We start from the raw sequence: 24,690 nt of genomic DNA on the forward strand, positions 1-24,690 counted from the left end.
TCCTGTGATCCCAGCATGGTCTCCAGCACCTCTTGGTTTTCAAATATCTCTTGCCTTAGACTCAACCATCCTAATGGTGTCCTCCAGTCAGATCCTTACAAGCCTTATGCTGGGTGTCTGGATGCTGTCCAATAGTACCTCAGACTCCACAGATGAAAAAAGTCCAATGTTTTCATGTCTGCCCCTGAGTGGATGTTACCTTGGCCCATACTGGATTGGACCTTCAACATTTTTATTTTTTTCCTTACTCTGTTTCTCAGAGCAAGCAATACCCTGCTTTCCAGGAAGTACCAAATTACAGAGTTTCAGCTGCGACAACCATTGTCTCTCAGATTCTCTCAAGTGCCCAGACATCTGCCTTGTGCCGCATGGCAGAGAGTGCTCGTACAATGGCTTCTTCCAAGACTTGCTTCATAATCAGCTAGCGTTACATTAGTGGAGCCCAACATGGTGACTTGCCTTGACCAGAGGAAGTGCAATCTAAGTGTGTGACTGTCTGTGAACCAATATGAGTAAGTTTGTGTGGACACATGGGTATGTTACAGGCATGCCAGCAGTCCAAATTTCGCTAGTATAGACAAGGCCTTTTAATACCGGATATCTTCAAAGTTCAGTGCAATGTTTAACTAAGCTCATAAGCATATTTCTAGCTCAATGGCATGTTTCAGGATTAAGAATTATTCTCACTTTGCAGCTATGAAAACCGTGGAAGAGAGAGATTAAGAGACTTGCTTAAGGCTACATAACAAATCATTCGCAGAGCAGGGAATAGAATTCAAATTCCTTGTCCTGTGCTCGGTCAACTAGATCATACTGCCTCTTTAGGGCCAACCACTGAACAAGTGCACAAAGAAAGAGGAAAATAGCTTAAAGAGCTTCTTTATAGGCTTTTTGCATACAAGCAAGATTTTGGGCAGCTTTGATAAGAATCATAGAATCACAGAATATCAGAGTTGGAAGGGACCTCAAGAGGTCATCTAGTCTATACCCCTGCTCAAAGCAGGACAAATTCCCAATTAGTTCCCCGGATCCTCCTCCTTCCCTTTTTTAAAGATGGGCACTACATTAGCCTTTTTCCAGTCATCTGGGACCTCCCCCGATCGCCATGAGTTTTCAAAAATAATGGCTAATGGCTCTGCAATCTCACCCGCCAACTCCTTTAGCACCCTCGGCGCATCCGGCCCCAGGGACTTGTGCATGTCCAGTTTTTCTAAACAGTCCCGAACCACTTCTTTCTCCACAGAGGGCTGGTCACCTTCTCCCCATATTGTGCTGCCCAGTGCAGCAATCTGGGAGCTGACCTTGTTCGTGAAGACAGAGGCAAAAAAAGCATTGAGTACATTAGCTTTTTCCACATCCTCGGTCACTAGGTTGCCTCCCTCATTCAGTAAGGGGCCCACACTTTCCTTGATTTTCTTCTTGTTGCTAACATACCTGAAGAAACCCTTCTTGTTACTCTTAACATCTCTTGCTAACTGCAACTCCAAGTGTGATTTGGCCTTCCTGATTTCACTCCTGCATGCCTGAGCAATATTTTTATACTCCTTCCTGGTCCAATCTTCCACTTCTTGTAAGCTTCTTTTTTGCGTTTAAGATCAGCAAGGATTTCACTGTTTAGCCAAGCTGGTTGCCTGCCATATTTACTATTCTTTCTACACATCGGGATGGTTTGTTCCTGCAACCGCAATAAGGATTCTTTAAAATACAGCCAGCTCTCCTGGACCCCTTTGCCTTTCATGTTGTTCTCCCAGGGGATCCTGCCCATCAGTTCCCTGAGGGAGTCAAAGTCTGCTTTTCTGAAGTCCAGGGTCCGTATTCTGCTGCTCTCCTTTCTTCCTTGTGTCAGGATCCTGAACTCGACCATCTCATGGTCACTGCCTCCCAGGTTCCCATCCACTTTTGCTTCCCCTACTAATTCTTCCCAGTTTGTGAGCAGCAGGTCAAGAAAAGCTCTGCCCCTAGTTGGTTCCTCCAGCACTTGCACCAGAAAATTGTCCCCCACACTTTTCAAAAACTTCCTGGATTGTCTGTGCACCGCTGTATTGCTCTCCCAGCAGATATCAGGGTGATTAAAGTCTCCCATGAGAACCAGGGCCTGCGATCTAGCAACTTCTGCTAGTTGCCAGAAGAAAGCCTCGTCCACCTCATCCCCCTGGTCTGGTGGTCTATAGCAGACTCCAACCACGACATCACCCTTGTTGCTCACTCTTCTCAACTTTATCCACAGACTCTCAGGTTTTTCTGCAGTTTCATACCGGAGCTCTGAGCAGTCATACTCCTCTCTTACATACAACGCAACTCCCCCACCTTTTCTGCCCTGCCTGTCCTTCCTGAACAGTTCATATCCAGCCATGACAGTACTCCAGTCATGTGAGTTATCCCACCAAGTCTCTGTTATTCCAAACGGATCATAGTTCCCTGACTGTGCCAGGATTTCCAGTTCTCCCTGCTTGTTTCTCAGGCTTCTTGCATTTGTGTATAGGCACTTTAGATAACTCATCGATCGTCCCTCTTTCTCAGCATGAGACAGGAGTCTCCCCTGTTGCGCTCTCCTGCTTGTGCTTCCTCCCAGGATCCCATTTCCCCACTTACCTCAGGGCTTTGGTCTCCTTCCCCCGGTGAACCTAGTTTAAAGCCCTCCTCACTAGGTTACCCAGCCTGCTGGCGAAGATGCTCTTCCCTCTCTTCTCTTCATAGATCAGAATCTCACCCTTCGTATTCCAAACATTCAGAAAGCTACCACTTCTTATAAATATGTCACTGTTCTTAGTCAAAGTTTTCATTCTTTATATTATTCCAGTTGTAGTTTCCCATAAGTGTCTACGTTTTCTTAAAAAGTTGGCTGAAGAATTAATAGTAACCGCTCATGTTTCTAAAAGGAGTAATGAGTTTGAGAATGACCTTGATATTTTTGCTCATTTTGATGGATGTTAGGTGAGCAGAAGGTAACGTGCTTTTGTCTTTGGAGAAGCACTTAACATTAACGCTTCCTGATGACCATTAGGAAGTCACCAAGGGTATGTCTACACTACAATTAAAAACCCGTGGTTGGCCTGTGCCAGCTGACTTGGGCATGCGGGGCTATTTAACTGCAATGTAGATATTTGGGCTCAAGCCCAGCTCTAGTACCCTGCAAGGGGGGAGGGTCCCAGAGTTTGGGCTACAGCCTGAGCCTGAACATCTACACCACAGTTAAACAGACCCTTACCCTGAGCCCAAGTCAGCAAGGGTATGTCTACACAGAAAAGAAAAACCTGCAGCTGGCCCATACCAGTCGATTCAGGCTCACAGGGCTCGTGCACCAGCCCAAGCCCGGAAGTCTACATGACAATGAAACAGCCCCATGACCCAAGCCCCGTGAGCCCAAGTCAGCTGGTAAGAGCCAGCCACGGGTTTGCCTTTGCTGTATAAAACTTACACTAAGTCTACCTTCTTACACAGGGAAGGTGATGGTTTAAAAAGAATATTAAGGAAAATAATTACACCTAGATAAAGTGATGAAGACAAGCATTTCAACCGCTTTCACTTCCCTCTCCATGCAGATTCTTGGCAATTGCTTCCAAGAGAAAATTGACAAAATACAACAATCTTCTCACTCTCCCCTCCGCTTCCCTTCCCTTCTTCCTTCCCCTTCTACAACTCACATCTCCTTCTCCCATGTCATAGATAGCTTCTGAACTAGTACTCCATCCTTATGCTCCTTGATCAGCCACCTTTTACAAACTTGACTATGTTCTTGAACTCTTGTCCTCCCTTGGCTTCTGTCACTCTGCTTCTCCTTGTTCTCCTCCTACTTCTCTAGTCATTCCTTCAATATGTCCTTTGAAGGAACCTTCTCCTCTGCTCTCCAACTGTCTGTGGGGATCGACGAGCTGCGATCGATGCATCGGCAGTCGATTTAGTGGGTTTACTGAATCGCAGATTGCTCTCCAGTCAACTCCTATACCCCACCGGATCAAGAAGAGTAGGGGGAGTCGACAGGATAGCATCTCCCATTGACATCGCGTAGTGTGGACCCACTGTAAGTAGGATCAAAGTTACGTTGATTTGAGTTACGCTATTCATGTAATTCAAATTGGGTAGCTTAGACTGAATTTCCCCTGTAGAGTAGACAAGGCCTCAGGCCCTAACCTTGGACTTGGACCGGTCTCTAGATCCTTATGTCCAGGCTATATCTAAATCTTGGTGATTCTTTCTGCATAACATCTCTAAGATACAGCCTTTCTATTCATCCACACAGCTAAAACTCTCAGCCACACTCTCATCATCTCACATCCTACTACATCTTTCTCTCTGGCCTTCACAAATGCAATCTTACCCTGCACACTTCCATTCAGAATACAGCTGCAAAGATCATTTTCTTAACCTGTCACTTTGATGTCACCTCTATGAGTCCACTCATTGGTTCCCCCCTTTCTATCCAATCTAACATAAGCTGTTGGTATTCACTTTCAAGGCCCTTTACAGTCCATCCCCACACTAGCTATCATCTCTCATTTGCTATTTAGCTGTCAGTATTCACCTCCAATTGGCCCATAAGAGCAGTCTCTCTTGCCCAATTGTTAAATTTTCAAACGTACTTTCAAGCTTCCTCCCATGCTACCCCAACATGTTTGGGAGGCAGTCCCCATAAACATCTGCAAGACCATTGCATTACCTACCTTCAAATCTCTCCTTAAAAAAAACGGTTACTCACCGTTGTAACTGTTGTTCTTCGAGATGTGTTGCTCATATCCATTCCATTAGGTGTGCGCGCGCCGCGTGCACGATCGTCGGAAGATTTTCTACCCTAGCAACACCGTCGGGTCGGCTGTGGAGCCCCCTAGAGTGGCGCCTCCATGGCGCTGAATATATACCCCAGCCGACCCGGCGCCCCCTCAGTTCCTTCTTGCCGGCTACTCCGACAGTGGGGACGGGGGGCGGGTTTGGAATGGATATGAGCAACACATCTCGAAGAACAACAGTTACAACGGTGAGTAACCGTTTTTTCTTCTTCGAGTGCTTGCTCATATCCATTCCATTAGGTGACTCCCAAGCCCAACTTAGGTGGTGGGGTCGGAGTGAGACATTGCTGTGTGCAAAACCGCTGACCCGAATGCAGCATCGTCCCTGGACTGCTGCACTAGTGCATAGTGAGCTGTAAACGTGTGGACTGATGACCAAACCACCGCTCTACAAATGTCCTGTATCGGAACATGTGCCAGGAAAGCAGTCGAGGAGGTTTGGGCCCTCATGGAGTGAGCGGTGAGGTGCGGTACTGAGACACCTGCCAGGTCATAGCAAGTCCGGATGCAAGACGTAATCCAGGAGGATAGGCGTTGTGAGGAGACCGGTGAGCCTTTCATTCGGTCGGCCACTGCAACGAAGAGTTGCGTCGTCTTTCTAAAGTGCTTTGTGCGGTCAATATAGAAGGCCAGGGCCCTTCGTACGTCCAGGGAATGCAAACGTTGATCCTGGCGAGTGGCATGTGGTTTGGGATAAAAGACCGGGAGAAATATATCCTGGTTGATATGAAAAGGAGAAACCACCTTAGGGAGAAAGGCAGGATGTGGACGAAGCTGCACTTTATCCTTATGAAAAACTGTGTAAGGGGGCTCAGATGTAAGCGCCCTGAGTTCAGAAACGCGCCTTGCTGAGGTGATGGCTACGAGGAAGGCTGTCTTCCATGATAGGTACAGAAGTGAACAGGTGGCCAGTGGCTCGAATGGAGGACCTGTGAGCTTGGAGAGAACCAGGTTGAGGTCCCACGTCGGGATGGGCTGACGTTGTTGTGGGTACATCCGGTCTAAGCCCTTGAGGAATCTAACGACCATCGGGTTAGAGAATACTGAGGACGCGAGTTCCCCTGGGTGAAAAGCCGATATAGCGGCCAGGTGAACTCTAATTGAAGATATCGCCAACCCCTGCTGTTTTAGGGAGAGGAGATATTCCAAAATGAGAGGAATGGGTGCCTGCAACGGGGACGTGGCTCGTTGTTCGCACCAACAGGAGAACCGCTTCCACTTGGCCAGGTACGTGGTGCGTGTTGAGGGCTTCCTACTGCTCAGCAGAATCTGTTGGACAGAGTGCGAGCATTGCTGCTCTGCCTGGGTGAACCATGGAGCAGCCACGCTGTGAGGTGGAGTGATTGCAGGTCGGGGTGACGCAGCCGGCCGTGGTCCTGAGAGATGAGATCCGGACATAATGGAAGCGGGATCGGTGTCTGAACCGAGAGTTCCAACAGTGTGGTGTACCAATGTTGTCTCGGCCACGCTGGAGCGATCAGAATTACCTGTGCCTGGTCTCTGCGCAATTTGAGCAGTACCTTGTGGACCAGAGGAAACGGAGGGAAGGCATAAAACAGTTGGTCTTTCCAGGGAAGGAGAAACGCATCCGAGAGGGAGCCCGGAGCTCGACCTTGTAGGGAGCAGAACACGTGGCACTTCCTGTTGTCTCGAGATGCAAACAGGTCTATCTGGCAAATCCCCACTTCTGGAAGATGGAATGTATGATGTCCGGACGGATAGACCACTCGTGCGTCTGGAAGGACCTGCTGAGTCGGTCCGCTAGAGTGTTCTGGACTCCAGGGAGGAACGATGCCGTGAGATGGATTGAGTGGGCGATGCAGAAGTCCCACAGGCGAATGGCCTCTTGGCATAGAATTGACGAACGTGCTCCTCCTTGCTTGTTGATGTAAAACATGGCCGTGGTGTTGTCGATGAGAACTAACACACAACGGCCACGTAGGAGATTGAGAAATGCATGGCACGCCAGTCGTACCGCCATCAGTTCCCGAACATTGATATGCAGGGCTAACTGGGGTGCAGTCCACAGGCCCTGGGTATGGTGTTCGTTGAGATGGGCGCCCCAACCCAGAGATGAAGCGTCTGTGACCAGGTGCAGAGAGGGTTGTGGGGTGTGAAAAGGCATCCCCTCGCAGACCACATTGTGATCTAGCCACCAGGTGAGGGAGGTCAGGACCGAGTTCGGGACCGTGACCACCATGTTCAGGCTGTCCCGATGTGGGCGGTATATTGATGACACCCAGGTTTGAAGTGGGCGAAGCCGAAGTCTGGCATGCCTGGTTACGTACGTGCAGGAAGCCATGTGACCCAGCAGGGTGAGGCACGACCTCACCGTGGTAGTTGGGAAAGCCTTGAGCCCTTGAATGAGGTTCTTGATGGTGCCAAAGCGGTTGTCTGGCAGGATGGCTTGTGCACGTCTGGAGTCTAGAACTGCGCCGATGAATTCTATTCTCTGGGTAGGTTCTAGAGTGGATTTGTCCTTTTTGAGTAGGATGCCCAACTCGTTGAATGTGTGCAGTATTATGTGGACGTGAGCTTGAACTTGCTCCTTGGTGCGACCGCGTACCAGCCAGTCGTCTAGGTACGGGAACACCTGTATCCCTTGTCGACGAAGGTACGCTGCCACAACAGCCATACATTTCGTGAACACTCTTGGGGCCGAGGATAGGCCGAAGGGAAGGACTGCAAATTGGTAGTGCACCGTGTTTACCACGAATCGGAGGAAGCGTCTGTGAGGTGGGTAAATTGTGATGTGAAAGTATGCGTCTTTCATGTCGAGGGCGGCGAACCAGTCTCCAGGATCGAGGGAAGGGATAATGGCCCCCAAAGAGACCATGCGGAACTTCAACTTTACTACGAATTTGTTGAGTCCGCGCAAGTCCAAGATGGGCCGCAGACCTCCTTTGGACTTGGGGATCAGGAAGTAACGGGAATAAAATCCCCTGCCCCTTAACTCTATCGGAACCTCCTCTATGGCCCCCAGGGCCAGGAGCGTAGAAACCTCCTGTATAAGAAGTTGCTCGTGAGAAGGGTCCCTGAAGAGGGACGGGGAAAGGGGGTGGGAGGGGGGGGATAGAAGAAAACTGGATAGCGTATCCCCTCTCCACCGTGCGGAGGACCCAACGGTCCGAAGTTATAAGGGACCAAGCACGGTGGAAGTGGGAGAGGCGATCCCGGAAGGAGGGGGCTGGATCCTGGGGGATGACTGGGGCGCCGTCCTCGACCGCACCTTCAAAAGTTCTGCCTGGGGCCTGAAGGTGGTCTAGGTGGCCCCTGGTTCTGGCCTGGTTGAGGGCCGGACCACCTTCTCCTACCACCTCGCCCTCGCCTCCGGGTCGAGTCCTGTCTCTGACGAGGCGGGGGGGGGTAGAAGCGCTGAGGCTGTGGCCTAAATGGTCTGCGCTGAGGGCCCGCAACATGCATCCCCAGGGAGCGCATGATTGTTCTCGAGTCCTTGAGGCTCTGCAGGCGAGAGTCCGTCTTGTCCGAGAACAATCCATGTCCCTCAAAGGGCAGATCCTGTAGGGTTTGCTGCAGCTCAGGAGGCAAACCCGAAACCTGAAGCCAGGAGATCCTCCGCATAGCGATACCCGAAGCCAGGGTCCTCGCAGCCGAGTCCGCTATGTCCAAGGAGGCCTGCAAGGAGGTCCGAGCCACCTTCTTACCCTCCTCTACCATGGCTCCAAACTCTTCCCTGGACTCTTGGGGAACCAACTCCTTAAACTTCCCCATAGAGTTCCAGGAGTTAAAGTTGTAGCGGCTCAGGAGCGCCTGCTGGTTCGCCGCTCTAAGTTGCAGCCCTCCGGCTGAGTAAACTTTACGACCAAACAAATCGAGTCGCTTAGCCTCCTTTGATTTAGGCGCTGCAGCCTGCTGACCGTGGCGCTCTCTTGCGTTCACTGATGCCACCACCAGTGAACACGGTTGGGGGTGGGTATACAAGTACCCGTAGTCTTTAGACGGGACAAAGTATTTCCTTTCCACCCCTCTCGCTGTGGGTGGGATAGAGGCAGGAGTTTGCCATATCGTATCTGCATTGGCCTGTATCGTGCGGATCAGGGGTAACGCCACCCTCGATGGAGCATCCGCTCAGAGGATGTTCACGATAGGGTCCTGCACCTCCACTATCTCCTCCGCCTGCAGGTCCATATTACGGGCCATCCTACGCAGGAGATCCTGGTGAGCCCGAAGATCTATCGGAGGAGGACCTGTACATGATGTGCCCGCCACTGCCTCATCCGGAGAGGAAGAGGAAGATGCCTCCGGTGGTACAGGATCCAAGGGAGGGTCCTGGTCCCCCTGCTCCTGGGCCGGAGCATCACCTGTGCTTGGGTCCTTGGCGTCGGGTGGCGTGGACACGGAAGCCTCCATGCCCCCTGGCGGAGGCCGAGAGATGGTAGACTCCGGGGCCCTTCTAACGGAGTGACCCGAGCGAGAGGTCGAGGGTATTGGAGCCCCTTGCTCCTGGTGGTACGCCCACGGGGTCCAAAACGACCAGTGAGATGGGCCATGAGAATGGTCCTCTGTCATCTCCTGCCAATGGCCCAAGTCCCGTTCCTCGGCTTGCCCTTGAGGGGGGTATGCCGATCTCGACAGGTCTTCGGAGGAGCGAGACACCGATCTTGATGGCCATGGCGGTGCCGAGAGAGACGGAACGATTCCCGTAAGCTGCGGTGCCGCACGGTGCCGGTCCGGAGATGATCTATCTCTACGCGGTGCCGGCGAACGGTGCCGGGACCGCGATCGGTGCCGATGACCTCGTCGGTGCCGGGAGCCGGATCTGGACCTCGACGAGGACCTGGAGTATGCCCGGTGCCGGGAGCGGCCTCTCGACGTCGAGCGTCGACCGTGGCGGTGCCGAGAACTACGTCTCGACGTTGATCGGTGCCGACGATCATAGCGGTGCCGAGACGTAGAGCGGTGCCGTGACGAAGATCTTGGCCGCGAGTACGACCGGTGCCGAGGTGATATTCGGTGCCGGGACTGCGAGCGGCGTGGGGACCTGCTTCGGGACCTGGACCGGTGCCGAGGTTCCAGCCCTTGCGATGGAGGGCGCATCAAGGCAGGTTTCCCCCTCGACTGGACCGGGCGAGTCAACGGTGCCGTCGGTGCCGGTGGTTGAGGCGGTGCCGGCTCCGTGAGAGCTATCAAGTCTCTCGCCGCCGTGAAGGTCTCTGGAGTCGACGGGAGTTGTATCACCGCCGGTCTCGGTGGAGACGCTATCTGCACCGGACTCAACGGTCTCGGCGCCGGAGTCGACAGTGCTGGAGGCACCTGTTTTCGGTGCTCCACCGGCGGAATCGGCTCTACCCCAGGCACTGGGGGAGCCGGCGTCTTCGGCACGGAGGCCCCCGTCTTATGGGCTTTTTTATGCCCCGGGGATAATGACCAGCGTCGAGGCACTTGTTGCGGTGCCGACGAGGTCCGGTGCCGGGGCGGCTTGTCCGACACCACTCGCGTGGTCGGCATGGCCGGTGCTGCCGGGGCACTGCGCACCGAGGCGCTAGGTGCCGGGGCTTGGCTTGTAGAGGGAGTGTCCGGACTAAGTGCCGCCTCCATCAGGAGTTGCCGGAGCCGAAAGTCCCGTTCTTTCTTGGTCCTTGGTCTGAAGGCCTTACAGATCTTGCACTTATCTGTTTGGTGGGACTCTCCCAGGCACTTCAGACAGGAGTCGTGCGGGTCGCTCGTGGGCATAGGCTTAGCGCAGGAGGCGCACTGCTTGAAGCCGGGAGCGTTGGGCATGAGCCCGGGCCCGCGGCCGGGGAAGAAAGGGGGAGACGACCCCCTTAATCCCCTGGACTACTATAACAACTAGAACAACTTTAAAAACTATTTAACTATAAACACTAGAACTATAACTATAACTACAACTGCGAATAACTAACTAAGCTAGGGAGAGTGGAGGACAGCTATGCCGCGCTCCACAGTTCCAACGACCGTCAGGGGCGGTAAGAAGGAACGGAGGGGGCGCCGGGTCGGCTGGGGTATATATTCAGCGCCATGGAGGCGCCACTCTAGGGGGCTCCACAGCCGACCCGACGGTGTTGCTAGGGTAGAAAATCTTCCGACGATCGTGCACGCGGCGCGCGCACACCTAATGGAATGGATATGAGCAAGCACTCGAAGAAGAACTCTCCTTTACTGTGATGTCTACAAAAAACTTGATGACTGTTGTTTCTGCGTACCAGCAACCTCACTGCCTATTATGTTGACCAAAGCGGTCTCTCTGTTGCCTTGTACTCCTCAATCTATCTGTATCTGTCTGTTATCTCTTGCCTTATACACCTCTACCCCAATAGAACGCTGTCCTCGGGAGCCAAAAAAAATCTTACCGCGTTATAGGTGAAACCGCGTTATATCGAACTTGCTTTGCTCCGCCGGAGTGCGCAGTCCCGCCCCCCGTGGAGCACCGCTTTACCGCGTTATATCCAAATTTGTGTTATATCGGGTCACGTTATATCGGGGTAGAAGTGTACTTAAATTGCAAACTCCTGGGACCAGGGACTGTTTTTGTTTGTACAGGACCCAGCACAAGACTAGAACTCCTAGGTACTATAGGAATATAAATAATAAACTTTATCAACTGTGGGGGCTTGGCCCCGTTGGAACCAAGAGCAGGCAACTTCAATGCCTTGGGGGGGGGGTCTCATAATCCATCAGTTAAAAAAAAAAAAAAAGGTTTCAATGTAAAAAAACCCCACCAGTACTGACTAAAACCAGATTAGAAGAGAAAGTTTTAAATAAAGCTAGGTGAAAAATAAGATCGTTTTCATGAGAGAAGTCTCATTTTTGCTCAATCTTCATATTTCCTAATAATTCATGTGTTATGACAATTGCACTGTCCTTCCATTTTTGAAAGTTTTTACCAGTTTGAGATAAACACTCCACATATGAAACAGGGAAGTTTGCTGTAACTTCAAGTGCAATCACTGTAAGCATGCTTTTCATTTAAAAATTGGCAATCCAAACAACTTCTACTATATAAAATTAATAAAAGGCAGTTTTCTTACGCTTCATTAAGGGGAACAAAAATAAAATCCTTCTCAAAAATGTCAACATGCCGTGTCCATGTTTTTACTCGCCCATGTCGCTTTTGCTGTACTCTGAAAGCAGAGAAAAAATATTCAATATCATTGTACAATATTTTATGCCACCATGTAATCTTTGTTTTGTTGGACTATTTTTATTATTATTATTTTTTTAAGACTACCTGTCTGGATATTTTCATGATATTAGCACTAGTGGAAAAAGATTTGTAGTGCATATTCTACATTTATGATTCTTGGGATAAGACTTCCAAGATTCTAGCTAGCATCAGCAGCTAAAATACAATTCCATATATTTTTTCTACAGGTTTTATTTGTGTAATGTCTCCATTGTTATGGCTTTCATTGTGTTTAGCACTTAATACATCACACTTACGATAGATTTGCAGTTTCATGAAGATTTCTTCTCTCTCTTTGATTAAGGCGTTTATAGAAAAATGAACTGAACACATGAATTCTGTCAGCATCTTCTTTTTTCAGTTTTTCTAGGACCAAATACCTGTTTTAAGAAAAAGAGCCTATTATTTATTTATTTATTTTTTAAAATTCCTGCAGTTCTTTTATGTAAAGCTCTGTGTTACTCTACTAGCTGACAAAGTCTGCCACATAGTGGCCATACTGACTAGACAGCAGCGCCCACCCAAAAGCTATCCCTCATTAAATTGGAATGAACTGCAAAAGTGTCATGGCTCAGTTAACTAACTAGAGTGAAACTAACAAATGCTGTGCTACCCACACTTTAAGGCAACATTTTTACTCAAGCAATTTCATTATTTTTTGTGGGTTTGAGTTGGTCCTTTATTATGGGTTTCTGTTTAATTTCTTTTGTTATTAAAGCATGTAGAAAATTTAATCTTATTAGTTAATGGGTCACTGACACAATGTACAAATAAAAAGCAGCAACCTTGAAGCTCTGTTACAAAAGCAAGAGAAATTAACGTTATAAAACTGAGGCTCTCAGTCTTCCCTTTTCTTCTAAAATATATTTTAATAAATATATTAAATTTATATATACATACACTTCTACATATTAGGCCCCAAACCTCAGTCACATGAGTATATCATTTAATACCATAGGTTGAAAACTGGCATTTTTAAAAATCGCATTCTAAGAGACTGCTAAAAGACTTCTGAATAGCAAATTCTATAAATCAAAATAATTAAATTCACCTTAAAGAGAGGAAGGTCAAACTAAGGTTATTTTCTTCCCTACTTAGTTATCACTATTTTTCCTCTATAGAGAAGATTTGCAGAATCTTTTTTTCAAATTAAATGTGTGTCAAACAGGACACAAAGCATAAGATCGAAAACCTTTTAACAAAGTAAGAATTCAACTTCTAAATCTGGCAGACATACATAGCTTGAAACCAAGTCCATGACCTACAGAGCTTTCAAGAGCCATAGCGAGGAGATGCTAAAAACAAGCTTGAAATAACAAAACTTACTTTAAATAAAAATCAATAATAACATCATTTAAAAATTCTCCTTCATTTAGGCAATGGAGGTCTTCATTGGTCACAGAAATACCACCTTTAGCAGGAGGAGGTGGATAAACTATCAACCTGCAAAGAAAAATACATTAAATAATAAATATGAAACTCCACAGAAAGTAGTAAAGCATTGCAAAAACACAGAAAGACATCTTACTTTTCTATAGGACCGATAAAGACCGTATGTGGCTCTCCAATCTCATCGTCATCATCAAAAAATTGAAATGGCGGTGCATTTCGCAGCTGCATTTTGGATTCAGAGACAACCTTATAAAAATGAATACAATATTTATTCCAACTGTACACTCAAAGTTCATAAAATTAAACTATTAAATCCTTGTAAATTCCCCCAAGAAAACATGTTCCATTGTTTTAAAAAACTGCTTTGAGAGGCTAAGCAGAGGCATTTTCTTGACAGAGTGGTAATATCATTAGTACCATGGTCTAAAAGATCCATTTAACATAACAAAGGGAAGAAAAATAGTTTTAATTCATTTATGGTACTTATATTATGTCAGTCTGACTGGCAGACAAACTAAAGTGATAGCTCAAAATTCTACAAGCTCTTAGGGAGTTACATTCGATGAAAAGAAAACACTAATTACATTTAACAACAGTCAGGCAAAATAATTTTCCTCTTCTGGAATTGTACTAATGTAACACATTTAGCAAAAATTCTGCAAAAATGAAATATTTGAACTAAAAGCTACAAAGACAAAAAATATATACTAAAAGACAATTTCTCCTAATGAAACAGCACAGTCTAAGCATAGTATTTGTAAATCAAATGACATCACAACTCAGAGTAAAGCTTTGGTCCGAACAAAATATATTTACATTTTTTATTTTGTTTTCTTTAAGAGAAGAAGTGCTTCCTTTGGAGTTGTCTTCCAAGGATTTTGTAAAGGCCACAAGCCTACCATTGGCTTCTTCAAATGGAATTTTCACAAAGAAATCAGAAATATTATTCCTGATACCAATCTCAGCAACAATTTTTTCAAATATTGTATTTCCATGAGCATCAAGGCCAGTCTCAAAAATCAGAACAATGTACTGTTCTTCTGGATCTAAGGAAAAACAGATACACAATTGCCAATTAACTTAAAAATGCATAAAAATCTATCTGGATTTTCCTGTTTGAAAGTTATTGATGTTAAACAGCCTTAAGTTAAAACAAATGCATTAAAACAGTAGTGCCAAAATTTTACAAATTGGATTCCCAAAGTTAATCCTCATTTTCACAGGTGCGAACCGCCACAAATCCCATGAGTATTGTGTGCTCTTATGTATTCTGAAATATCAGGCATATTTGATTTACAAGGTTCAAAATTAATGCACAAAGACATGCATCTAGATTTGAAAAATTTGGCCTAAGTTTGTTTAGCATGGTAAAGTTATCCTAAATACAAATAATCTAAAATACAAACATGCATAGATTTCTCACTCTAAAAAAAAAAAAAAAATCTCATAACAGCAGCAGCATAAAACGATGTGTACTGGGGGGGGGCGGGGGGAGGAAGAAATACTGTTAAAGAGAACAGAAAGTGCGATAATTGCTTGCTGGCCATATTAAGCACATACATGGAGTATATTTTTGGAGGATTAAAAAAAAAAAAAAAAAAAAAAACCACTATAATCAGTTTATTCGCTCATGTCTTACGTTTTGTCTAGCCATTTACACCTGTGCAAAGTATTGCAAAAATACTACCATCATCATTTGGAAATGTGGAGAATCACACCTGATACAAATATTAAAATAGACACAGAGTCAGAGGTCCTAACATACTTTAAAATGCAGCATCTTCTCTGTAATTTGGACCTCACTAAAAAGCAAATGAAGTTATCAAGTCACCCATACTTCCTCTTTTTTTGTATTATATCTGTTGTCTTGTAATTTCAGTATAATTTCATATCAGTATAAGAAGAACATAAGAATGGCCCTATTGGGTCAGACCAAGGTCCATCTAGCCCAGTATCCTATCTTCTGACAGTGACCAATGCCACGTGCCCCAGAAATTAAAAGAACAGGTAATCCATCCCCTGTTGCTCATTCCCAGCTTCTGGCAAACCTAGGCTAGGGACACCATTTCTACCCACCCTGGCCATTGATGGACCTATCCTCCATGAATTTATCTTGTTCTTTTTTGAACCCTGTTATGGTCTTGGCCTTCACAACATCCTCTGGCAAGGAGTTCCACAGTTTGACTGTGTGTTATGTGAAGAAATACTTCCTTTTATTTGTTTTAAACCTGCTGCCTATTAATTTCATTTGGTGACCCCTATTTCTTGTGTTATGAGAAGTAAACAATGCTTCCTTATCTACTTTCTCTAAATCAGTTATGATTTTATAGACCTCAATCATATCTCCCCTTAGCCGTCTCTTTTCCAAGCTGAAAAGTCCCAGTCTTATTAATCACTCCTCATACAGAAGCCGTTCCATACCCCCTAATCATTTTTGTTGCCCTTTTCTGAACCTTTTCCAATTCCAATACATCTTTTTTGAGATGGGGCGACCACATCTGCACGCAGTATTCAAGATGTGGGCATACCATGGATGTATATAGAGGCAACACGATATTTTCTGTCCTATTATCTATCCCTTTCTTAATTATTCCCAGCATTCTGTTAGCTTTTTTGACTGCCTCAGCACATTGAGTGGATGTTTTCAGAGAACTATCCACAATGACTCCAAGATCTCTTTCTTGAGTTGTAACAGCTAAGTTAGACCCCATCGTTTTCTATCTGGAGACAGGGGGCTTAACTGTTCCCATATCAACACCAGTATTCATTAGAAGCAATGCCACTGAAATCAATGGAGTTACACCAATGTATATCTGGTATAAGAGGAGAGTCATATTATATGTATGTGTGCGTGTGCACTTTTACAGACCTAGAATAAGCAGGTCCCCGTTCTGAAATGTATATAATCTAAATTAGGTTTATAATCTAAATTGACAAAGAACCAAAAGGATTAGGGTTAAGAAAGCAACATGCAAGTAAACTGACTTGAGCTGAAGTTTACCACACACTTTGATTTCATTTTTTGTTGATTTTGTAATTTCTTTACTAATAAATCCATCTGCCTTCTCTTACGAGCTGGAGCAATGTGCCAGCTCATCTATTACTATGTGACATTTAAAACATCCACCCTGTCTTTCCCGTCCCCCATCCTCCCAAACAGACATAGCTGCAAAGGAAAAAGGCACTTGGATGATACCAGATTAAATTTGAATAAAAGGAGCCTCTGGGAAAGACTCTTCATGCTCTCTCCTGCTTCTAGAAATCTGGAGTATCTGCAGCCACTTTGGGAGGAACCAGACTTTAGTACAGGAGTTTAGGAGTCTATCCTGTTAAACATTACGGAACCCTAGTTACAGGGCTGTTCCTAGACATTGTGGTGCCATACGCAGCGCTCCCCCCGCCCCCGATGGGGGGGGAGGGCTGGCCAGCACCAGGCCTCTGTGGGGGGGTGGGGGGGGAGACTGTGCCCAAGGTCTGTGGGGGGCAGGAGCAGGCTTGGGGGGCAGGGAGGAACTGCCACCCCAGAACACACCGGTGGCGCAGAGCGGGCTGGAGCCAGGTCACGCTACTTCCCGCCGCCCGGTGAGTGCACATCACGCCTGACCCCTGCTGCAGTCCCCTGGGACGTAGCTCAGGGGAAGGGGTGGAGTGGGGGCAGGGTGGGATGGAGCAGGGGTTGGAAGAGGCAGGGTGGGGCAGAGCAGGAGCAGGGCCTATAGGAAAGGGGTGGAGTGGGCATGGGGCGGGGACAGCTTTCCTGGATGGCTCAGCCAGCCGGGGGATCAGGTTGGCCACTGGAGCAGCATACAGCTGTGTAGGACACTAAGAAATTTGGGGCAATTTGGTGCCCCAAATTTCCTGGTGCCCTATGCAGCTGCGTAGTTTGCATATGGGTAAGGAGGGCCCTGCCTAGTTAGTCACTAACTCAGAGAAAAGGAGTATGAAAGTAGATCCAATATTGTTTTTTGAAAGTTTCATATTTTAAGGCCAGAAGGGACCATGAGATAATCTATTCTTAACTCCTGCATAACACAGACCATAGCATTTCATCCAGTTACCCCAGCACGGAGTCCAATAAACTGTGTTTGACTAAAGCATATCTTTTAGATAGGCATCTATTCTTGATTGAAAGACATCAAGAGATGGAGAATCTACCATTTCCCTTGGTAGGCAGTTCCAACGATTAGTCACCCTCTGTCAAAAATCTGTGCCATATTTCTAATTTGAATCTGTCTGGTTTTAACTTCCAGCCATTGGTTCCTATTATACTTTTCTTCACTGAAAGAAAGAGCCCTTAGTACCCAGTATTTTCTTCCCATGAAGATAACTGTGTGTAAGTACCAAGTCACCTCTGATCTTTTTTGATACATTTAACAGATTGAACTGCTTCAACCGGTCACTGTCAGGCATTTTTTCCAGCCCGTCAATCATTAGCCAAACAGGCACATCTTTTCATTCTTTCCCTAATGAAAAGGGCATGAGGGCCCAGAATGAAAGTGAATGAGTGAATTTTTTTGTGGTAATGAGTTCCAGAGATTGTTTGTTTTCAGTGTAGTGCACAGCCAAACAAAAACACACACACACCATCCACACAAAATTCTGCAGAAGCAAGTCCCAGAGCCCGGGTCAACTGACTGTCTTGTGGTGCTCGCACTATGGGGCTAAAAATAGCAATGCAGACATTCTTGCTCAGAATGGAATATTGGCTCTGCAACTCCATAAGTGGGGTTGGGTGTTGGAGCCCAGGTTGGAACATCTACGCTGCTATTTTTAGCCCTGTAGCATGAGCCCTAATCAGTTGATTCGGTCTCAGACTCCCTGCTGTGTGGTTTTTCCCACCTCCCCCAGTGTTGACATACCCTAAAATACAGAATATTTTTGGGGAGTTTTAAAATTTACTACTACACTGTTCAGTATGATTTAGTAGCAATCTGATGTATACTATATAACCCAAATAAGATTGAGATGATGTTCAAAGGATGCTCAAACCAACTAGCAAAAATAGCGGACGTATCAGCATACCATGAAAGTTGAGAGTATTGGCTCATTCATTTCTAAGGTTTGTGACCAGTGGAGTCTTGTTGGTTCCCCTGTTGCTACTGGATTTTCAAGTAGCAGCAGACGTTAAATGAGTTTTGGTGGTATTGTTTGGGCTTAGAACAACTGAGGTGGTTAAGAGCTACTAATATTACATGTCTGGATGCCCTTTCAATTTTTTAAAAGTGCATTTTATGGAACAATTTGTAATATAATATATAAACATAGAAAGAAGTTTATGAGAAACACTTGTCACTCATTAGGAAACACCTTGGTAATTCACTTGTAAACCCAATTCGCTAAGCAACATGTGATTTATCCAAGTGGTTTCTGAAGCACCTATCTCTGTGGTACCTGAATTGGTCATCCCTAACTTTTAAGAAACACTTTTCAAATCACGCTTCTTCACTTATGTGTTTTCAATCTTCTTAAAAATAAAGTGATTATTAAAAAAATTATCTTTGACAAGGGCTAAAACTGTGCAGGTATCCAGAGTAACTCCAGATGTTAGGAATCTGTCTAATATGCCCTATGGGAAATCAATAGTATCATCTCTGAGTGAGAGGCTGAAATGGTCAAGAAAGAAAAGTAGGTTTTAACCTACTATTATTTATTTTATATTACAGACTTAAGAACTATGCAGAGATTAATCTCATATTTAGTGTCTATATGTCTAAATAGTTTTACAAGCTAGCACTTTCAGCAGCAAAAGTAACCTGTGAGAATTTCTGTTCACAGCTGATGGCTATGGATCATTGTTTACCTTTTCCAAGCAGTTTCCATGGAAACAAACTGCACTGGGAATAAATTTTTATTTTTTTGGTTATTGACCTAGGTTACTTAATTCTCAAAATAAATTGTCCCCACACATTCATCCTTTTGGAGTCATGCACTCAAATGCATACATTCTGAATGTTAACAGTAGTTAAGCCAAGCTTCCAGATCTACTCTCAGGAGTGAACCATTACAGCTTCTGACAAGACTGCAGCATTCTACACCCTGACTTTGCTCAGCAGTTGACATACAACATTCCCTAGCTCCTCGGGGTCAGAATAAGGGAGACGATTGCAAAACACTGCAACATTAAGTGGTGTCACGGCCTGACCGCTCACCTCCTTGCCCTGAGATACTGATGGAGGGGACTGGCTGATGCAGGGTGGGGTCTGCTGCAAGACTAAGTTTAAACAGCTTCCACTGCTATTTGCTGGTACTATTCTGTTGCTTTTTGTACTTTTGTTTTATAAAAAGCATGGTACCAGCATGTACCAATAGTCCTTGGTTTAGTGAAGAGGTTCTCAGAAATAAGTATAGGTTTTTAAAGCTCTGTCCCACCCAAAATGGGGGAGAGTTGGCAGGTAGCATACTAGACTAAACCCATAACGTTAAGAACTAAAAACTGAACAGAACAAATTAAACAAACAACAACAAAAACACAACACCTTTAAATGTGGTAAGCCATCAGCAGTTCTTTGTAAACCCACCACCAACAGGATTTAAGGAACAGCTCTCCCTCTTGGTTACCTCCGTTTAAAAATGGGATTTCAGTGCTTTTTAGGCATATGCATAAAGGCAAACAACTCTCAAATACGTAACTACTTTTAGTAGTGATTCTATATCTGCCTGGCTTCGCATACAACTCCAAATGTGAAGACCTATGCTGGCAATTTCACAAAGGAAATACTTACTTTCTCTGATCAGATCTTTGCTGCCATGAAAATATGAATCTTCTGACAAGCTCTAATTCTCAGCTTCTGGTTTCCAGTCTCCATTTCCACATATACTGAACAAGGAAAGGGTTTAAAATATTGACATGTTCAAAAACTAAAATAGATGCTTCCTCTTACCACAAACTTTCAGTTTTTATGGAAATGAGACTGGAAAGGGGACTGTTAGTCACCAGTTGAGAGGAATCACTAAAAATCCATTTCACTGCTCAGCAGGCAAACAGAAACTGCACTTACCACAATACAAATAATAGTGATGACAAAGCACTAGGCTGAAAACCAGCCTGTGACCATAGTCTGAGGAAGAAAGTTTAAAACACTTATTAAAAATTTGCTCTAAAATAATTTTTTTTTATTTTTACTGAATATGCATACTTCCGGGGTGGTTGAAGGCAATTCTTGCATAATCATAGAAACGTAGGGCAGGAAGGGATCTTGAGAGGTCATCAACTCCAGCCGTCTGTGCTAGGGTAGAACAGAGTACACCTAGACCACCCCGACATGTGTTTGTCCAACTGGTTATTAAAAACCTCGCATGAGGAGGATCCCACAACCTCCCGTGGAAGCGTATTCCAGAACTTAACTACCTTTATGGTTAGAAAGCTTTTCCTAATATCTAACCTAAATCTCCCTTGCTGTAGATTAAGCATGACTACTTGTCCTACCTCCAGTAGACATTAAAATTCAACTATGTCAACTTTCTGAAACAAAAAATTGCCCGCAATACATTCCAAGAACTTATTGGAAATTTTCTGTTTTGCGCAATTACTTTTCCAACAGATGTCTGAGTAGTTAAAGTTCCCCATCACTACTAGGTTCTGTGTTTTGGATATTTCTGTTATGTGGCTGAAGGCAATCTTCCTTCAGTTAACATCACAAGTGAAGCATAACTTGTGTGTTGCTTAAATTCAGTACAAACATACATACACATACATTTAATCTTAAACATATTTATGTAAGAGTGATGGACTGCATACTAGATAGAAAAGTACAGTAGATTAATATGCTATGCTTTAAGCTGAATTTCATTTTAGAGTTCCTGAGTTTAAATCTAAAATAAAATAAAATAAAATAATTCTTGACTTCCTGGCAAATATCTGACCACATCACAAGATTACCATAAGAACGTGGTATAATGTGTTACTGTTTCTATTCAAGCAGAGGTGCAGATGTAGAAAGGGGTGGTAGCAGTGAAATTATAAGATGTCCTTGTCATGACAATTTAACACCCCACATAAAAACGTACTCACCCGTGTTTCACCAGGATTACTGATAAAGAACTAGTTTTACTAACCTGACAAATATTAACAATAACATGTACATAGATACGGGTGAGTGGGAGAATAGAATGTTGCTGGGCTGTTTAAAGTTGTCTTGTCAGAGATGCACAGGAAGGCGACAGTGTCTGACTAAACCATATATTACTCTAGCTAGTGATATTAGTCTCACTTTTTTTAAAGACCTAAAAGATAAATTGTGTTTTAAAATTTGGTTAAGTTACAGAAATAGACAAACTAGGTTTACTTACTCACTCCTTTACAGTCATACCAGACATTATCCTTCTCCCTACTCATCTTCAGTTGGGATCTCAGGCTAAGACAGGCAGCAGGTACTGTTTGAAGAAACACTACTGGTAACTTTCGGACTCCACACCACTCGCATTTGGTAAGTTCAGAAGTTTTTAAATTAATCTCTCGGGAATCACTTTCTGACTCTAGGGAAAAAAACAAAACTTCATTAAAGCCTATATGAAGATGCCCTTTGCAACTTTTCATGTTAGTTTTAATGAGAACTGACAATTCATTTGTTTGCTGCAGACAAAGGAATTTTTAACAAGTCTCAGATTCAAAACTGCATAGGTGGTGATTTCTGTTTCGAAATTAAAAGGCTCTATTGTCAATAGGCAGGAAAGCCATTAAACTTAGTGCAAAGACACACTATATTTATTCTTTATTCCATGGAAAAAAAAGATTCCCAGGGTAATTACATTTGTCTCTGCCTGCAGTATTGAAAATTTTAAAATGAACCTATGAAATGTGTTTTGCCCATGTCCTCTAAGGCAGCGGTTCTCAACCGGGGGTCTGCAGTCCCCTGCGGGGGGCAGTGAATAGGTTTCGGGGGTCCGCCAAGCAGAGTCAGGGTTAGACTCGCCAGAACCCTCCTGCCGCCTCTGCACAGGGGCTGGACCCAATGCCACCCCATGGATGCTGGAGCTGAAGCATGAGCAACTGAGCTTTGTGGGCCCCCCTGTGGTGTGGGGCTCCAGGCAACTGCCGGCTTGCTACCTCCTAACACCGGCCCTGCATTTTATATGCAGAAAAACAATTGTTGCAGCACAGGTGGGCAGTGGAGGGACCTCAGAAAGAAAAAGGTTGAGAACCCCTGCTCTAAGGAAGGGGAGTTTTAAAATGAAGGGAATAAAGACACACACAAACTGTGATTGCCTGGTAGCTCCTAGAAAAGGGTGAGAGACTACACCAAAAATGGTACAGTTCTTTAAAGGAGTGAACTTGAGCTATATTACATAGCTTTCCAATTTAGAGCTATATTTTATTGGCCGAGCAAAGTGAAGTCCTAGACACAAATAGCTGGCATTTCTCCATTTAGATGTAACACAGTAACTACTGAACAACACAATTTCAAAATTTCAGAGAATATTCCTGGTCTCAATGGACAGAACCCTATTGATTTTGGTGAAAAAGGGAAAAATGCAAGCCATACAAGGCCCCTGGCATCTGGTTAACAGACCCAGCAGCTTCAACCAGGTCTAGAATTGCTTACATATCAAATAATCTATTGATGGCAGCCATTACACCTTTCATCATAACAATACCCTGCACTCTCCCAATCTCAGCTCTGTCCATCCTCTCAAAAGATTTTAACATGTTGGCCCCTGAATGACAGGGGGAAAAAAATGGTGAGGGGGATGGGACCCTGCCACAAGAGGAGAAAGCAGTACTAATTCTTTGTTTAGACTGACACTATGCAATAACCATTAACAAATATCTGATAATGGCTGGGGAGATGGTCAGTTGAGATTCCTATAATTGCTAACACCAAGCAACTTACTATGCATATACGCTGCACACAAAAGTAGTTTATATTAGGAGAGTCTTCTCTCCCCTGCCTGTATGTTAGTGTCAGCCAGCTTTGACACCTTGTTCTTTAGACTGCAAACGTATAAAAGTTCTCAGCAATGAAGTAGGAACTTAAATCTTACTTGGTATTGGACTGATATATTTAAAGCAGATCATCATTTTAGCGTGAAAATCATTTGACTACTGCCTGCAACACCATTCTGCAAAGGCTACAAAAGCAAGGTTATTCTAGAACATTTGGCAAAGATGTGGACAGAAGACCAAGAGATAGGATTGAAAATCTCTCTTAGAAGCTTCCCCTCTTTCTACTCACAAAGATCCTACTAAGCAGGTAGAGTGGAATTTAAAAAGATTCTGTCTCTCTTTCTGCTGGAACATAATAATCTCTCAGTTTCCTAATTCATCTAAAAGATGGTGGATTCACAAGCCATTAAGTGTAGGTTTTTCAGAAGTGCTGACATGTTACTTAGGAGCACAAATCTCACAGACTTGTCCCCACTCTGAAAGGGACTTAGTCACTTAAGTCTAGGGTACCAGATGTCCTGATTTTATAGGGGCAGTCCCAATATTTGGGACTTTTTTTTAATATAGGGTCCTATTACCCCCCACCCTCTTTCCCGATTTTTCATACTTGCTGTCTGGTCACCCTACAAAAGTGCACACGTTCTGATGCAAACATAAAAGTCGCCAAGACTTTGCTCAACTTTGCTATCCTTTCTATGCAAGATGAGCACTATGGACATCCAGCAATGTAGTTCTCTCTCTTTAGGAATCTTGGAGTAAGGACCAGATGTAGATATGGTGATTTCCTGGTTCAGGGGAAGGGCCAATAATATTTTGGGCCTGAATTTCAAGACTGTTCAGGATGACATTATTCGGGTGAAAAATTGTGCAAGACAGCTTGCAGGAAAGGGTTTGCAAATTTACTATTCTTCTTGCCTAACATATTAGCAACAGGATTTAAGAACAGACGTTGCTGGGAGAAGTTGCTGGGAGAATATTTTTTTTATTAAAAAAATATTCAGCATAAGGTTTAAGTCTCATGTGAGACAGGAGACTAGCTACTTGTCTCAATATACCTACTGCCTTTCAGGAACCTGGCAACAATTTCATCAGGATGCCATGCCAATATGTCCCTAGTCTCTGAATGCTAACTCACTATTGCTTGGACCAACTGGCTCCAAAACCAATGATTAAATAAACTACAGGAATTCCAGCATAACTGGCACAGATTGCTGATAGATTGTGGAGTTTCTTCTCAGCTCAAGTACTCCATTTCCCTGAAAACACTACTTGTGCCTTGCTAGTAATCTCCATAGGTCACAGTTATGCCAGTGTGCAATAGACTTCTTACTGCTGAATCCTGAACGTTTTCCATAATGTGTGTCTGGGACTCATTGGTCAGATGTTATTTTCATCACAAGCAGAAGAAATTCCCTGGCTCTCCCCAAGACTGGGGCTCTGTACTTGGACACTTGTATCATACGGCT

General features: G+C 44.9%; 1 protein-coding gene across 4 annotated transcripts in view; it reads right to left on the reverse strand.

Annotated features, from left to right (window-relative positions):
* Positions 1 to 24,690, reverse strand: part of SENP6 (SUMO specific peptidase 6) — a 150,288-nt gene that overhangs the window by 22,149 nt on the left and 103,449 nt on the right. For all 4 annotated transcript variants that reach the window (XM_054022714.1, XM_054022715.1, XM_054022716.1 and 1 more), the window contains 6 exons: positions 21,631 to 21,816; positions 14,158 to 14,387; positions 13,478 to 13,587; positions 13,276 to 13,392; positions 12,207 to 12,329; positions 11,795 to 11,887 (listed from right to left, as the gene is read on the reverse strand). In XM_054022714.1, the coding sequence (XP_053878689.1) occupies positions 11,795 to 11,887; positions 12,207 to 12,329; positions 13,276 to 13,392; positions 13,478 to 13,587; positions 14,158 to 14,387; positions 21,631 to 21,816 (859 nt within the window). The remainder of the gene's footprint in view (positions 1 to 11,794; positions 11,888 to 12,206; positions 12,330 to 13,275; positions 13,393 to 13,477; positions 13,588 to 14,157; positions 14,388 to 21,630; positions 21,817 to 24,690) is intronic.

This window comes from Malaclemys terrapin, chromosome 3 (genome assembly GCF_027887155.1).
Source record: "Malaclemys terrapin pileata isolate rMalTer1 chromosome 3, rMalTer1.hap1, whole genome shotgun sequence".
Taxonomy (NCBI): domain Eukaryota; kingdom Metazoa; phylum Chordata; order Testudines; family Emydidae; genus Malaclemys; species Malaclemys terrapin.